The 16,067-nt window shown below is 39.5% G+C and overlaps 1 protein-coding gene across 1 annotated transcript in view; it reads left to right on the top strand.

Annotated features, from left to right (window-relative positions):
- LOC140244635 (uncharacterized) overlaps window positions 1–12,022 on the top strand; it is a 44,421-nt gene extending 32,399 nt beyond the window's left edge. Inside the window, exons 8-9 of the mRNA XM_072324255.1 lie at window positions 9,961–10,203; window positions 11,976–12,022. Coding sequence (XP_072180356.1) covers window positions 9,961–10,203; window positions 11,976–12,022 — 290 coding nt within the window. The remainder of the gene's footprint in view (window positions 1–9,960; window positions 10,204–11,975) is intronic.
- The last annotated feature ends 4,045 nt before the right edge of the window (window positions 12,023–16,067 follow it).

Below are 16,067 nucleotides of genomic sequence, written 5' to 3'. Positions count from 1 at the left end.
GGGCCAGATGAAAATGGTAACAATTTACTATTCAATTCAGAAATTGCACTTTTTCTCCACACCTGTACCTTGAAAATTACTCAATGCCTAAATGTATGAATGGGTCAAAGTCGAGTTAAAGTCCTTAAATCCCTAGATACATGCTCTCCTATTCATCCAATTAAACCTAGGTCAAGGAAGGTGAACATTCAACACATTTGTGACAAACTTGTCATTTCAATATTTTGCCAATTTTGGGAAAATGTAATCACACATTGTCCACATGTACATATTACTATCTAGACCTATTGGGAAAATCATGCATTATGGCGGAGGCATACCAGTCGCCAAAGCGACATTTCTAGTTCAGCATTTACAACCCCTACCCTGTCGAGTGTCATCATAACTTGGATTAATATGTAACAACACTGCAGTAACTAGATGCGGAGGATGCAGAATATTATTCTTACTCATTTTAACTTCCAAAATGGATATTTAGATGAAATTTGTGTGCTGGTCGATAAGAGACTAAAGAGGCAATGAACTCGCCACCTCATTTGAAATGCCTGTGTGAATGCAACAAACACCACTGTTTGATGTAAACACTGCAAGCTGTTAAGTCCCACAAACATTTTTATTTATGCCTACGATGATAATGATTCAGAGATCACTACCCCATCCAATTTGCATGATGTAGAATGCGACAAATCTAAGTTTTGTCATAACATTTGGTAACTTGCAATTTCCTTGATAGTTTTTTTTTTTCTTCAGATGTGATATTAATGAAACTTACAATTAATGATATTAAGAAACACCATAGTGCTAGATTGATTTTACAGCGAACTCAAATGTGGAGTGGTACTTAGCTAAATGTCAGGCTAAAACCGATATTTTGTTGGTACAATCTTGTGGCTTCCATACACCCAGTATAAAGTTTTTACCAATCACTCTGCAACAGTTCACACCTTTTGGTTCTCCTGTGGCTTTGTAGTTTTTTAGACAGCAAGCCTTCTGACTTGAGATCTCCATGAATGTTCTCGTGGCAGGACCATGGTTGTTCACAAATAGGAATAGTTTCCTCAGTAGTCATTTAGGATAAGTCCAAACTCAAACTCAAACTCAAACTCAAACTGCAGCTCCCTCTCTTGCACCTCTACACTGTAATGAGAAACTGTGAGATTAGTAGATCAAAACAAAGGACATATTCATGCTACTTGGTAAGAGTTTTGTTGTTGTTTTTTTTTTTCATCTATTTCAAACACCAATGAACAGCAGCCTAGTGTGTATCATGCCATTGTAGTTGCAGGCCTCAAAGCAAATCAGTTCACGCCTAAAGTAAAGCATTACTATTTGCACACATCTCTCATGTTGACAGGTTCTTACGCTTTGTTTACTTTGGCTAGTTTTTTTTTTTTTTTATTATTATTCTTTGATATGTTGACAATCCTACATATCAAGGTTTTTCTTCCTGTAGAATGCTCTGTTTAAATACGACAACAACAAAAGGAAAATATGGAAGGTCAAATTCTGGTCATTTGTGTTCTTGGATTTGAAGTTAGTTCCGGGAAGATTTGCCGTATTTGTCTGTTAGTCTTAACCTCTTGAAGAGTAGTCCCAAGCATTCTCAGACCGGGGTAAATGGGAAATGCATGTTATGGGAAAATCAATCCGTCTTCAATGGGTTAAATGGACCCTACAACACCACTTTTATGCAGATATGTAAATAGACATCTCATTTCGAATGATGCACTTTCATTTGGTAAACATTGAGGTTAAGCCAATATTATGCATAACAAATCTGTTTTGTATATTTCTCAGTATCTCTGAAAAAAAAAAAAAAAAATTAACAACAACAAATCACCTGCATCTCAAAGTGAGAAAAGGGACTTGTCATGCATGTTGTGACATGCCAGAAAAAGTTTGTTCTATGATTAGGCTCAGACAGCAGAGAGAAATTAAAGACTTCCCCTCCCTGTAAATTGAATTAGTTCCCCCTGGAAGGATGTTATCTGTGCATGCCAAACTACTCCCGGCTGTCACCACCCCTACTGCGATTTGACTCGTCCAGATGCAATTAATCAGTGCTACAGTCTGTGTCCTGTCTCTTTGAATCAATGGGATGTCCTGAACACGCTCTATTTCCCATCAAGCCATTAGTGGTATTCTCTCTACCTGTTTTATTTTTTTGGCAGAGGGCAATACAGGAAGTGCTCCATTGTGAATAGTTCCTATTGTTCCACAAGGCACTATTAGAGTCATTGTCATGTGGCCCACACCCCGCTGTAAGTCTGTGCATTGGGCTTCTATTATGCACTGTGCATATACTGAATACTGTATACGCCAAATATTTCGCGAGGTTTTTAGTTTTGTGAATTTCGCGAGTCAGGTGCTGTTCACGAAATTAAAGACAGGCGAAAAATATGACTGATCCCGATATGAATGTGACGCATGCGTAGACGTTTCTCAGTTCAGTACAGTACTGCATGATCGCGAATTCAACCACTCTGACTCATGAAATTGTCGGGAAGTCCCTGTTCCCGAAAATTTAGACTTGCTAAATTTATGGCATATGGATAGAGAGATAATGAATAAATCAATAGATTTTTATATACATGAATTAGATACACAAATACGTACAATGTACATTTTCATACCTGCATAGATATATACTGTATATGCCATATTGTAGGATTTTTTTTTTTTTCACGAATTGGGTTTCCCGACAATTTCATAAGTGGAGAATTGTATACATGTATGTGCACGTCACATTCATGTCGGGATCAGAGTTAATATTTTTGCATACCCCTTTTTGAATTCGCAAATAGCACCTGACTCACAAAATTCGCAAATAGCACCTCACTCACAAAATTCGCAAAAATAAAAACCTCGTGAAATATTCAGCGTATACAGTGTGCATTCATATAGTGTACATACATTGTACATGGGTACACAGAAACTCAAACATACGTGTGGATTGAGTGAATGCAGGAATAGAAGTGGAACAAAGTCAAGTTTGAGGAAATCGGACAATCTATTGAAAAGCTATGAATTTTTGGAGTTGCAGTGCAGCCATCGCTGGAAGAGAAGACTACACTGTAGTTTTTGACATCACTTATGTATAACAACATAAAGAAAAGAAAAAACAAAAAAGAGAATTCCACCAAATTTATTTTTTTATGAAAAGTAAACATTTTCTCAACTTGTGACTGATAATATTATTTCCCCTACTTTATGAAAGAGGTATAAAGTCAAGTGCTCTTTTGTGGAGGATGAGTGAAAATTGTTGAATTTTTCTTTCTATCTTCTTTATATCATTGCCCATACATGATGTCACAAAGTGTTGCAGTCTTCTCATCCAGCAATGGCTGCACCAAAACTTCTTCTGCACCGTAACTTCTTAAAAACTCTTGAAAGGATTGGCCGAATTTCCTCACATATCGCTGATGTGTTCTACTGATATTGCTGCATCCAGTGGCGTAACTACGGGGGGGCATGGGGGGCACGTGCCCCCCCAATCCGCTGGTAACAAAAAAAGAAAAAAAAAAAGAAGAAAAAAAGAAAAAAAAAAAACCTACCAAAATGGTAATTCAAGGGTTAGTAAACTGCTTTTGAAATCGACATGAAAGGATGATCAAGAAAAAAGATATTTTTCTAAGATTTCTTTTAACCATGTAATTAAAGAGGTACTATAGTGAAACATTGTTCAAAAAGCCCGGAGACGACAAAAGATTGTGATTCAGTGTGATTCCTGGTTGGCATTTAGAATACAAGCAGGATGTGCGCAGTGTACTCAGAACATCGGAATGGCAAAAAGAGTCGCTGCAATGTTGCGCAATGTGATGTTTGATAGGTTGTACACATTTTGCTATCAAAGCTTGATCATTGATTTTGCAGTGTTGCTTTACATACTAGTCTATATTAAAATGCCTTGCATTGGCAATAGTAAGACTTGACCTGACCTTGGCTATTTCCTAACTTTTCCATCTATATGAAACACACACACTCACAAACACAAACAAATTAGGGGATGCTCTATATAAAGTGCACATTTTGGACATCCTTCTCCCGCTTGGTCACTTCGACGCCCCCTCGCTGGTCATACCTCCCCCAATCATGAACATAAACCGACACCCTTGACTACCATTGGCGGATCCAGGGGGCGCACTGGGCGCCCCCTCCCTCCAAAGCGAAAAAAAAAATATATATGTAGCTACAAACGACAGTTTTTGGACTGTAAAATGTCAAAATTTTCAAGCTAGCTCGCTTCGCTCGCTCGCATTTAATCGTTATGCAATTCTCCTGATGCTGCTGTCAGTAATTGCCAGCAGTTGCGCCCGGTGCGTCCCCTCCCCTTAATTTCCAAAGCAAAAAAATAAAGCTACAAACGGCAGTTTGGGGACTGCAACATGTCAAAATTTTCAAGCTCGCTCGCTCGCATTTAATCGTTATGCAATTCTCCTGATGTTGCTGTAAGTAATTGCCAGCAGTTGCGCCCGGTGCGCCCCCTCCCCTTAATTTCCAAAGCGAAAAAAATATAGCTACAAACGGCAGTTTTGGGAGTGTAAAATGTCAAAATTTTCAAGCTCGCTCGCTTCGCGCGCTCGCATTTAATCGTTATGCAATTCTCCTGATGTTGCTGTAAGTAATTGCCAGCAGTTGCGCCCGGTGCGCCCCCTCCCCTTAATTTCCAAAGCGAAAAAAATATAGCTACAAACGGCAGTTTTGGGAGTGTAAAATGTCAAAATTTTCAAGCTCGCTCGCTTCGCGCGCTTGCATTTAATCGTTATGCAATTCTTCTGATGTTGCTGTCAGTAATTGCCAGCAGTTGCGCCCGGTGGGCCCCCTCTCCTTAATTTCCAAAGCGATAAAAATATAGCTACAAACGGCAGTTTTGAGACTGTAAAATGTCAAAATTTTCAAGCTCGCTCGCTTCGCTCGCTCGCATTTAATCGCTTTATGCAATTCTCCTGATGTTGCTGTCAGTATTTAAATTGCCAGCAGTTGCACCCGATGCGCCACCTCCCCTTAATTTCCAAAGCGAAAAAATACACCTAAAAACGGCAGTTTTGGGAACATAAAATGTCAAAATTTTCAAGCTCACTCGCTTCGCTCGCTCGCAATTAACCGTTATATGCCATTACTCCTGATATTACTGCCAGTAATTGCCAGCAGTTGCACCAGGTGCGCCGACCCCCCCCCCCCTGAATTTCCAAAGCGAAAAAATATAGCTATAAATGGCAGTTTGCGGACTGTAAAATGTCAAAATTTTCAAGCTCGCTCGCTTCGCTCGCTCGCATTTAATCATTATGCAATTCTCCTGATGCTGCTGTCAGTAATTGCCAGCAGTTGCGCCCGGTGCGTCCCCTCCCCTTAATTTCCAAAGCGAAAAAATGTACCTAAAAACGGCAGTTTTGGGAACATAAAATGTCAAAATTTTCAAGCTCCTAGCTTCGCTCGCTCGCATTTAACCGTTATATGCCATACTCCTGATATTACTGCCAGTAATTGCCAGCAGTTGCACCCGGTGCGCCCACCCCCCCCCCCCCCTGAATTTCCAAAGCGAAAAAATATAGCTACAAACGGCAGTTTTGAGACTGTAAAATGTCAAAATTTTCAAGCTCGCTCGCTTCGCTCGCTCGCATTTAATCGCTATGCAATTCTCCTGATGTTGCTGTCAGTAATTGCCAGCAGTTGCACCTGATGCGCCGCCTCCCCTTAATTTCCAAAGCGAAAAAATATACCTAAAAACGGCAGTTTTGGGAACATAAAATGTCAAAATTTTCAAGCTCGCTCGCTTCGCTCGCTCGCATTTAACCATTATATGCCATACTCCTGATATTACTGCCAGTAATTGCCAGCAGTTGCACCCGGTGCGCCCCCCCCCCCCCCGAATTTCCAAAGCGAAAAAATATAGCTATAAATGGCAGTTTGGGGACTGTAAAATGTCAAAATTTTCAAGCTCGCTCGCTTCGCTCGCTCGCAGTTAATCGTTATGCCATTTTCGTGATGTTACTGCCAGTAACTGCCAGCAGTTGCGCCCGGTGCAACCCCCTTTATTTCCAAAGCAAATATATATATATATATATATATATATATATCTACATAGATATATTATCATATAGCTACAAACGGCAGTTTGGGGACTGTCAAATGTCAAAATTTTCAAGCTCGCTCGCTCTGCTCGCTCGCGTTTAATTGTTACGTTATGCAATTCTGATGTTGCTGCCATGAGGTGCCCCCCCAATGTCTTGACCCACGGTACGCCACTGGCTGCATCCCTTCAATATGTACAGTATGTACATATGGATTTTATTCTCCTTTAACCTGTTTAGGACAGACTGATTATGCTACACACGCATTTCCCATAGACAGTTGCCCGAGTATACTCGGGACTTGTCCTCAACGGGTTAACAAGTGAACTGAATACTCACCATATAAAATGCCTCATGTATCTTGTAGAAATGGAATACAGAGTGGAGGAGGATGAAATCCGCTAATAAGAATCTGTTGCCACCAAAGATTAGTCACTCAATGCAAAGCTCTGGTACTTCCCAAATTACTTTCTGATGCATGAACAAGACAGCTGGAGAAAAAAAAAAATGCACAAAGAGATTTGTTAAACACATACTTCATGTATACTTTACAGCTTACATGACTAAAAATTCAATTTTACCAAGATGGAAGCATGCCTCCGTTTGTCTCCGTTTGTTCCGTGTAGGTTAAAAAATCACCCCTTGCAGCTCCAGCAGTGGCCAGATGTAGAGTGATTCGGAGAGCAGTGAAGAATACCTCACCCTCGCAACATGTTTTCAAAGCTGATCATACTTCCTGTAAGAGGGACATGATCACTTTAAATCCTCTAATGATGGGTGACAAATCACCCAGCTCTGCCTACTCAACTGGATCTTTTTTCCTCTTTTAACCCGTTCCATACTGAATTTTGAAACCCCCATAGACTTGATACACCCCGACCATCAGGTTCCCGCATGGAACGGGTTAAATAAAGAGGGGGAGTTGGAAGAAGGACAAAATTGCAGTAGAGTGATTAAACCCCAACAATGGGAGCAGAAGTACTCTCATAACCGCTTGTCTGTTTCTTTGAATATCGTATGGAGCATACGCCCCATTTTTCTTTAAAATCTGTAACAAAGGAGATGATGATGGATTAGTCAGACTAATCGTCTGCTCTGCAGCAGTTGCCAGGTTTGGTTTTGTTTTCACCGGAGTGAAAAAAAAAATCTTGCAGTGGCTGTGAGCTACTTTCATTGTAAAGTAGTCTGCATTATGAATTCAAAATTACAATGTGATTGGTTTTCTCGTGGAGTTCACTCTACTGCAAAGATTGGCTTGAAGCCTCTGAAAGAATTTATTCACCACCATTAAAAACAACAACTACTACCAGTAATTGTGAGTGGTCAATCGGTTCAACCATGATATTAGCATCTCTTAAAAAATGTGAGAAACAGCTGAATTTCCCTCTCCATGAGGTGTGAGATTTTCACTGGAGTATTGTTTTAGATATGTAGAATGTGACATTGCTGAAAAAGATGTACTCAATCAAACATTATCACAGTTACTTTAAAACAAACAATTTGTACTGAGCATTTGACTATGTCTCATCAAGTTTCTAGCATTTGTAGATCGGTAAGATACCAACTTCGTAATATCGGCTTCATTAGAAAATATTTGAACCGCTCTTCTACCGAAAAATTAGTCCATGCCTTGATATCTTCTAGGCTCGATTTTGGAAACTCTGTCTTATTTAATTTACCACAAACTCAGCTCTCCATGCTACAGAGGCTTCAAAATGGGGCAGCACGCATCATCACACTATCCAAGAAGCACACTCACATCACCCCTATTTTGAGATCACTTCATTGGTTACCAGTCAAAGATCGCATTATTTTTAAGATTTTACTTTTGACTTTTCATTGCATTCAGGGCGCTGCTCCTCAGTATAACATTGACTTACTCCATAATTACATCCCTGTTAGATCATTACGCTCATCCAACTCCGGTTCTCTGATAATTCCAAGATTCACTACAATATGGGGCACACGTGCCTTTGGCCATGCTGCTCCCACCTTATGGAATAACTTACCTTCAGCCGTAAGAAATTGTTCTTCATCAGACTCCTTTAAAAGCAGTCTAAAAACTCACTTGTTTAAAGCCTCAATTTGACTACTTATTACATGTACTTGATATTTGTATGTCCTTTATCTCCTTCACTTTCTCTTCCTTCCGCGCCTAGAGCACTCTGCAGAGTGGATTTGGCGCTATATAAATCATATCAATTATTATTATTATTATTAATTATTATTTGATGAATGAATTCGGTAAAATGTGAGTACACAACCTTGTCTTAGATTGCCCAGTCTACAGGCAATACATCATAGTTCAATTTAAGAGAAAGCTTGTCACAAATTTAGACATGCTGTGATTCATTGGCATTCTATCCCCCAGCAGGCACAGAGATGTTCTTGCCAGTACATTGATTTCAGTGAAAACAATTTTTCCTTCTTTTTTTTTTTTTTTTTGGTGATGGTGGTGGCAACTTTTAATGTGGTACGGTGTATTCCTTTTGTACGAACATGGAAGCCTGTACACTATCTATATTAAGCTACTGAATATGCAAATGTGGGAACACTGAAGGACACATTGGCCCAAATTCATGAACGTGGTACAAATGAAACCATGGTTTAAACCATGGACAAAAAAAACATGGAGCACCAAGTGTCGCACAGAATATTTCGTTACGAAATTGGTCATTTCATGGATAAAATGACCGTTTCGTTAACGAAATGTTCATGTAGTTACAAAATGTTGTCATTTTGTTACAAAATAATAATTTCATTGACGAAATTACTGATTTCGTAACAAAATATTCCATGCGACACTTGGCGCTCCATGGTTTTTGTCCATGGTTTAAACTATGGTTTAATTTGTACCACCTTGCCTGTGAATTCGGGCCATTGTGTAATGCAAGCAGCATGCTCCTTACCTTGTGTTGCTTCTAGAAGTGCTAATCCCAGCAATTACTATTTGTTATTCCCTGCACCCCCATATTTTACAAGCAACATCTTGATACAGAAATATGGCAAAAAACATGTTATTGTGGGGATAGACCAGGTGACATTTTTTACTCGTAATGCTTCCAAGGCAAGGGTTTTCCTATCCTGGTATAATGAGGTTCAGAATCTTTACAACTTGTGATGTACAAAAATGAAGTGTGTTTGTATGATTGTCTTACGACATAGTAGCACCATCCATTTATTGCATGTTGTCAGTAGCATGCATATGAATGCGTGCACTGGGCATTTCATCCTCGCTGCTGATGTCTTGAAGGTTAACTGTACAGTGGTCGTGTTGGTAGAGTCGGGTTTTACTGAAGAATTACATGAATTAGCAAAGTTAATGCGAGATGTGACAAGTGACGTCTGTGCTAATACAACTGGGCGACTTTGATGGACTGCAAATTGTGAAGGAATGTCGCAGTATTCCAGGACTATCTAGTATCTTGTAGCTTTGATTGAGTGTTTGAATTTAACAAAAAAAAAACTAAAGTTATAGCGATGCCATGTTTCCTCAAATTACTGTATACACCATATATTTCGAGTGTCTAAATTTTCGTGAATCAGGAATTCCCCAACAATTTCACGAGTGGTTTAATTCGCGATCGTGGAGTCTTGTACTGAACAAAGAAATGTACACGCATACGTCACATCCACATCGCGATCAGATTCAATGTTTTTGCGTGTCTTTAATTTTGCGAATAGCACCTGACTCACAAAATTCGCAAAAATGAAAACCTCACAAAATATTCGGCATATACAGTAATTGGTTTCAAATATAGTTTGGGGTTCTGCTGGCCAGGGCCCTCAATAAAATTTTCTATTGTATGGTAGGACTGCAGCCACAGACTATGGACACCACAGAAGTTGACCATGCTTTCTCTCTCTATTCTTCCCTTTCTTCCAACAGGCCAGGGCATGGCCATCGACGGGGACATGAATGTCCAGATCGAGACCATCTCGCTGTCGTCCAACTACTCGGAGTACTCTGGAGTGCCGCCGGTCAGGATCCGCTTTGGCCAGATGGAGGACCACACCGACGAGGGCTCCACCACGGACGAGGAGGAGAAGGAAAGGAAGCGGCAGCGGAAGAGAGCCAAGAAGGAGCGAGAGGTGAAACGCGAGACACCGCCTGAAAAGTCTCGGGATGACGGTGAGGAGAAATTAGGTGTGTGTGAGGGATCACTGGAACTAAAAGTTGCCATCCCCAGTTGAATCCATTCTAATTTTGAATAAGAAAATTTCTAGCCTTGATGTACTGTACAAGCTGTTCTTTTCGTGTACCAATATATTTTCGTGAATGAGGAGTTCACAGATATTTTCGCAAGATGTTGTTTTCACGATTTTTTTACTTTGAGGCTATCATAAGTGCACTAATGCCTGCCGTTCACAATATTTTTGTGTGTTAAGCTTGCTGCCTTACCGTGATTTGCAAAATTCGCAAAAATGAAACCCTTGGATAAATATTAGCTTATACATTATAAGAACATGATGTAGTGGCATATATTTTGCATAGTGATTGTATCTTATAAAATTTTGCAAGTAGACTGGTCTTTCCAACATTAACAACTTGACACAATATTGTTGTGCTTATGAGAGACACACAATGAAATGAAATGCAAAGTTGACCCGTTGAGGACGGACTGATTTTGCTACAACTCGCATTTCTCATCAGACACTTACCTGAGTATACTCGCGACTCGTCCTCAACGGGTTAAGAAAAGGGATAATTCTGATCTTTATTTTCATTCTGTTGCTCTGGCTAGTAATCACAAATTTAGCCACTTATGGCATTGACTTTCAAGTCCTAAAATGTAATATTTTATACTCACAAAATATGTGATATGTACAGAGGGTTAACAAAGGATTAAGTATGATTGTGTGTGTGTATATAGATGAGAAAACTGTTTACTGATGATTAAAAACAACTCAATCATTGCCTGAGTATGAATTAAAAGGCATTAATACTGTTATCATGTTAGCAGCATGTACACATACATACATACATACATGTGTGTAAAGTCCCATTACAAAAATAAATCACATAATAAGTTTGCATCTTGGCAATAATATTAATGTATTTTTTTTAATGTGAATACCTGAAAACATGCCAACTTTCTATACAATTGCAATATTGCTTAGTTATGCACTTTTTTTTGGCAATTTATGACAAGCCTTGTCATCATGAAGATTGGGTTTACGATTCACCATGTGGTAGTCCTGAAAAGAACTGTTGGAAGTAGGAGATAGTAGATAATTGAAAAAGGACACGATTCACCATGTGGTAGTCCTGAAAAGAACTGTTGGAAGTAGGAGATAGTAGATAATTGAAAAAGGAGAAGTGAGAAGGAGAAGTGAGATGGAGAGTGAGTGAATGTAGAGGTATTCTTTCTTGAAAATGTGTGAGTCCTGAAAAGGACTGTGAATCAGAAGAGGGCAAGGAGAGCAGAGAGAGAAGGCTCAACGTTCCGGACAGCCTGAGTCCATCCTTAGGAGTAAAGGGGTGCTTGGAGTGCCAGCTAGGGTATAAGTAGACATGATGGGGACGTAGGTGTAGCGCATGGTTGCCAGTAGAAGGGGGTGTCGTTGTGAACTGGGTCGTAGTGTGGGATGCGGACCTTGGTGTAGACAGGGTAGGAGTACAAATGTAGTTCATGGGCGTTGCGTGAGTTGGCAGAGGTTGTAGCGGGAAGTAGTGACGCGTGTCAAGGGCGCGGCAGGCCAAGTATCAGGTGAATTGGGCCCGGAGCGGGTGTTGTTAATGGCACCACCATGCAAACCTCCACCCTCAAACATGAAGCCTTGTCATATTATTTGGAACAGTTGGGTTCAGTGTAATAGATACTTCCATATGCAATGATAACATCGGTAGTTTGACAAGATTTATGTTTTCTGTCTTTTCTTTTTGTCCCCTTGTCTTCACAGACGGTGAGTTCTACGACTGGAACAAGTCCAGCTGTCACGTGATGTGAGTCTCTTTCTGGAGCCAGAAGTAATATGCTTCGGAACTGGAGAAGGATCACTAGGAGGAGGGTAGGACAGAGTCGTACTACTTTGTCGCAAAGCTCAAATGTTGATTTCAGCGGTGTGTGCCTGTTGAAGGATCTGCGCAAGTGAATTTCTAACAATTTTTGCCTTGGAGAAAGGGGAGCTAGCTCCAGCACTAGTGTACATGGATTTTGTGCTATTTTGACTTTTCACTTCATGTTAAAGGACTACAAAATGGACTGAACCATACATAACCATGCCAGTGTGGGAACATTCGAGCGCTTTGTGGAGATGATTTTATACCTTATGAGTTACATTTGGACTGGAGTCATAGGGGTCACATGTTGTGAAGCAATTGGGTCATTCACCTCATGCACTTGACATACATGTATAGGCATCCTCAACAAAGAAAATCACAGTTTTGTATTTTGGCATGGTGCATTATAAGCACTCTTCTTCTGGCACGGTATGGTATGATATGGTAAGCTTTTGGAGCACATCAGGAAGTGGTCCACTTTTGGCACGGTATGGTATGGTACGGTATGCTTTGGGAGCATTCAAGCACTCCTCACAGGTACAATACCGTTTGGTATGCTTGAGAGAATGCTCGAACACTCCTGTGGATTTCTTTTTTAATCTGGAGGCACTTTTTCAAGTACTCACTCTTGGGCCACCCTTGCTTGATGATTCCAACAAGTTCTTATTCAGAGAAATTTACAAGCCTGTTCACATTCAGTGTCTGTAAATTATATAGAAGTGCATGATACATGGTGTAATGTGATGGTATGTTCACATGTCAGTGAGAACTTCCGGAACAAAACATTTCATGCCTTTATTTGCTGTCTTCCAAATTCAATTCACTCCTATTGAATGTTTCGCTGAAGCCCTATACACACACTAATCCACTCATTGTGGCACATCTGAATGCCAGAAGCAAAGATAATTAATTTAAAATTCTAAGTTAAGATATTTGGGCACATCTCCAAAGGCCCTAAGGCTTAACCTTTTGTGTGTCACAGTGTAAACCCTCTGTGTATCACATTCTTCTGAGACCACAAAGCACGATTACTTTGCAAAGCATTCTGGTTTTCCAAGCCATGTACTCTAAAACGAGGAATGTTTGCATGCATTTTAATTTTGCGAATTTCGCAAGCGCCAACATTCACAAAATTAAAATGCACGCAAAAATTCTTGCCTACATTATATGCATTGGACGCCAGTGGCAATTCCCGAAAATTTCATGCCAAAAGAAAGGTTGTCATCCCCAATTCACAAAATTTTCGTTCTGCGAATTTATAGTGTTTTACAGTCACTTTTTTAGAAGCATTTATGCTGGAAATGCATTACAGCACTATTGTAGAGAAACTTACATGCATTTCTATGATGTAAATTTTATGACAAGGCTGGGACTATTTTTCTTGCAAATGGCCAATATTGAAAATGAATCGATTTGTGCGTGGTTGTGCATTAGAGCAAAATATGCCAAGTTCGCAAAGCGGTGACTGAGTTGAGCATGCACATATGGCACGCGAAGATTTAACTCTGTCATGTGTTACCACCTTCTGCTCACTTCTCTCATAATTACTGCAGTGTGAGGGCCCGTGACTAAGCTCACTCCTGACATAGATTGCACCAAGTCGACAGGAATTAGGAACTGTCGCCTTAATAGAATTTTACTTTAGTTTTGAGTCTATAATGGGGAAAATGAATTTGACAAAACTTGTATAAACAGCTGTAGGTATTGCAGCATTTTACAGAAATTGTGAATGGTTTAGACAAGGCCAGTTAAGTTGTATCATATGGCATTGGTTATGCGAAAGTGATTGTTTCGATGCTGTGCCAAGCACAGTTTAGATTCCCTTGAGTGATAATTACTATGTAAATAACTTGATGTGCATTCTCTGTCCAGGTGTATAGCCACAAGATGAGAGTAGCTAGGTAGTAGTCAGTTTGACTGATAGTTCACCAGGACAGAGGTTTGCTTATAGTTTATGAACTGCAATTGAAAGCTGAAAGCCATAGTAGAGAGATGATGACGTGAGTGGGAGGGAAAATACAGAAAGACCCTCCTCAAATTGGTAACCCATTCCATACGGGAACCTGGCGGCCTGTGTATTAAGTCTATGGGGATTTCAGAATTCAGGATGGAATGGGTTGATATTTTGAACTATCAGTTGGAACGCTCTGTATATGTACTGGCATATTCCCGATGGCAAAAGGCATCATGTGTTCAGATTATATGTGTGTTTACATCATAGTACTTTCACAGTAAGACATGCCTTCAAGTCAAACTTTCCCATGGTAGCCATTATTGGAATGTCAACACCAAGCCATTACCAGAGTTTGGTAGCTGTGCACAACTGTTGCATCAATGTTTTTCTTTCATGCTTAGCATAGGTCTTGGTATGTGTATTTTGTATTCATGTAGTTAGGTATCTTGAGTGGAGTGTATGACATACAGCTACCAATGTGTACTGTTTGACTAGTGGTACATTTGGAGTTCTTAAGTACAACATGAAGCGATTATTAGGACTTTGTGTCACAGTAATTCAATAGCTTTAAACAGGGCTCAATGCTTTTGTCTAATGGCCCATTCGGACCATTAATATCATTAGATTTAAAATTTCGGTGGCCCCAAAAAAGAAATGTAGGGGTGCTGAGTGAAATGAGAGGAAACATAGCAATCTATTTTGAATCTTATTTGCCCACTCAAGCCACCATATTATGCTTTTTAAAAGTTTGGTGGCCCAACACCAATTCTTAGTGGCCCTGGGCAACTGGGCCACCGTCAATGTCGAACACTGCATTAATCATGCCCAGTGTTGTGTTGTTGTTGTTGTTGGTTGCTTTTTTACATTACTCAATTTGTTTTCCTTTTTATATATGATCTGTAATTAGTGAAAAACTGATCCTGGTGATAATTGTGTGTTATGGGATCTCGTTTCTGGTTGACTGCATGTTGAAAAAGATTTCACGGAAGATCACTTCACTTTGTATGATAATCATTTCTATTTGACTGCTAAAAAAATGACTATGTATGTTTTACGTACAGGATGTTTCATGTTTAAAACATGCAGAAGATACTTTGCCGTTACACAACATACTGCATGATATTAATATTGGTTGTATAGTCGGGCCAGGTCATGTAATGTTCTTTTCTTTGATATGTCTGTATTAAAGAGAGTGACTTTTGCTTGTAAGACATTCCCTGTGTACAACGTCACAGGTAGGACTGCAGTTTGAAATATGTGGAAGCTGTTCCAACCATTTTCAACACTGCATCATTTTATTTTAGTGTGAAATATGGAGTCTTCTAAAAACTAGAGTTAGCAGCATGTAGTAGGAGTTATGACTTTAAGCAGCTGTGTTGAATTTCTATTGCAATATTCATTTACGAAGAGATTCTTTTGATGCATATTGTACAGTGCTTGTTTTTTCCTTCAAAAGGCAAAAGCTATATTGGTAGTTTTGACAATCAATTTTCAGAGAAAATGTGAGGACTTTCTTTACCAGTACTTATGAAATTATGATATACGCAAACTTAACACCATAAAATAGCAATTTATATGTTTGCTTTTTAAAAGCACATTGAATTTTTCTGAAATAAAATTACGCTGAGTTCCCTGTAGTGTGTCACGTGATGATATTATCATGTAGACAAAGTTTTAAAATTAGAATGTGATATTTCAATTCCATTATACTTGCCACCAAACATAGATATCAATATTGCAAAGTACTATTAGCTGTGATTGTTTTTGGTGTATACAACTCAAATTCAGTGCCATCATGGTGACTTACTGATTATAAGGAGGTACTTTTCATTGTTGATTTTTTTACCGTTTAGATAGGGTTATCAATGTCCTGATTGACTATCACAGATGCTGATGAGTGGCACTAATTATGGTATACATTCATTGTTGCCCGACTCCTCTGTTCGATTTCACAATCTTGCCGAACTATTAAACGCGCCTATACAACAGTACTCCAGATGTCTATGCCAACAAGGTTGCGGGGTCGATAAATGTTGCC

Source organism: Diadema setosum, chromosome 21, assembly GCF_964275005.1.
Source record: "Diadema setosum chromosome 21, eeDiaSeto1, whole genome shotgun sequence".
NCBI classification, from domain to species: Eukaryota; Metazoa; Echinodermata; class Echinoidea; order Diadematoida; family Diadematidae; genus Diadema; species Diadema setosum.
This window is presented reverse-complemented; position numbering and strand designations above follow the sequence as displayed.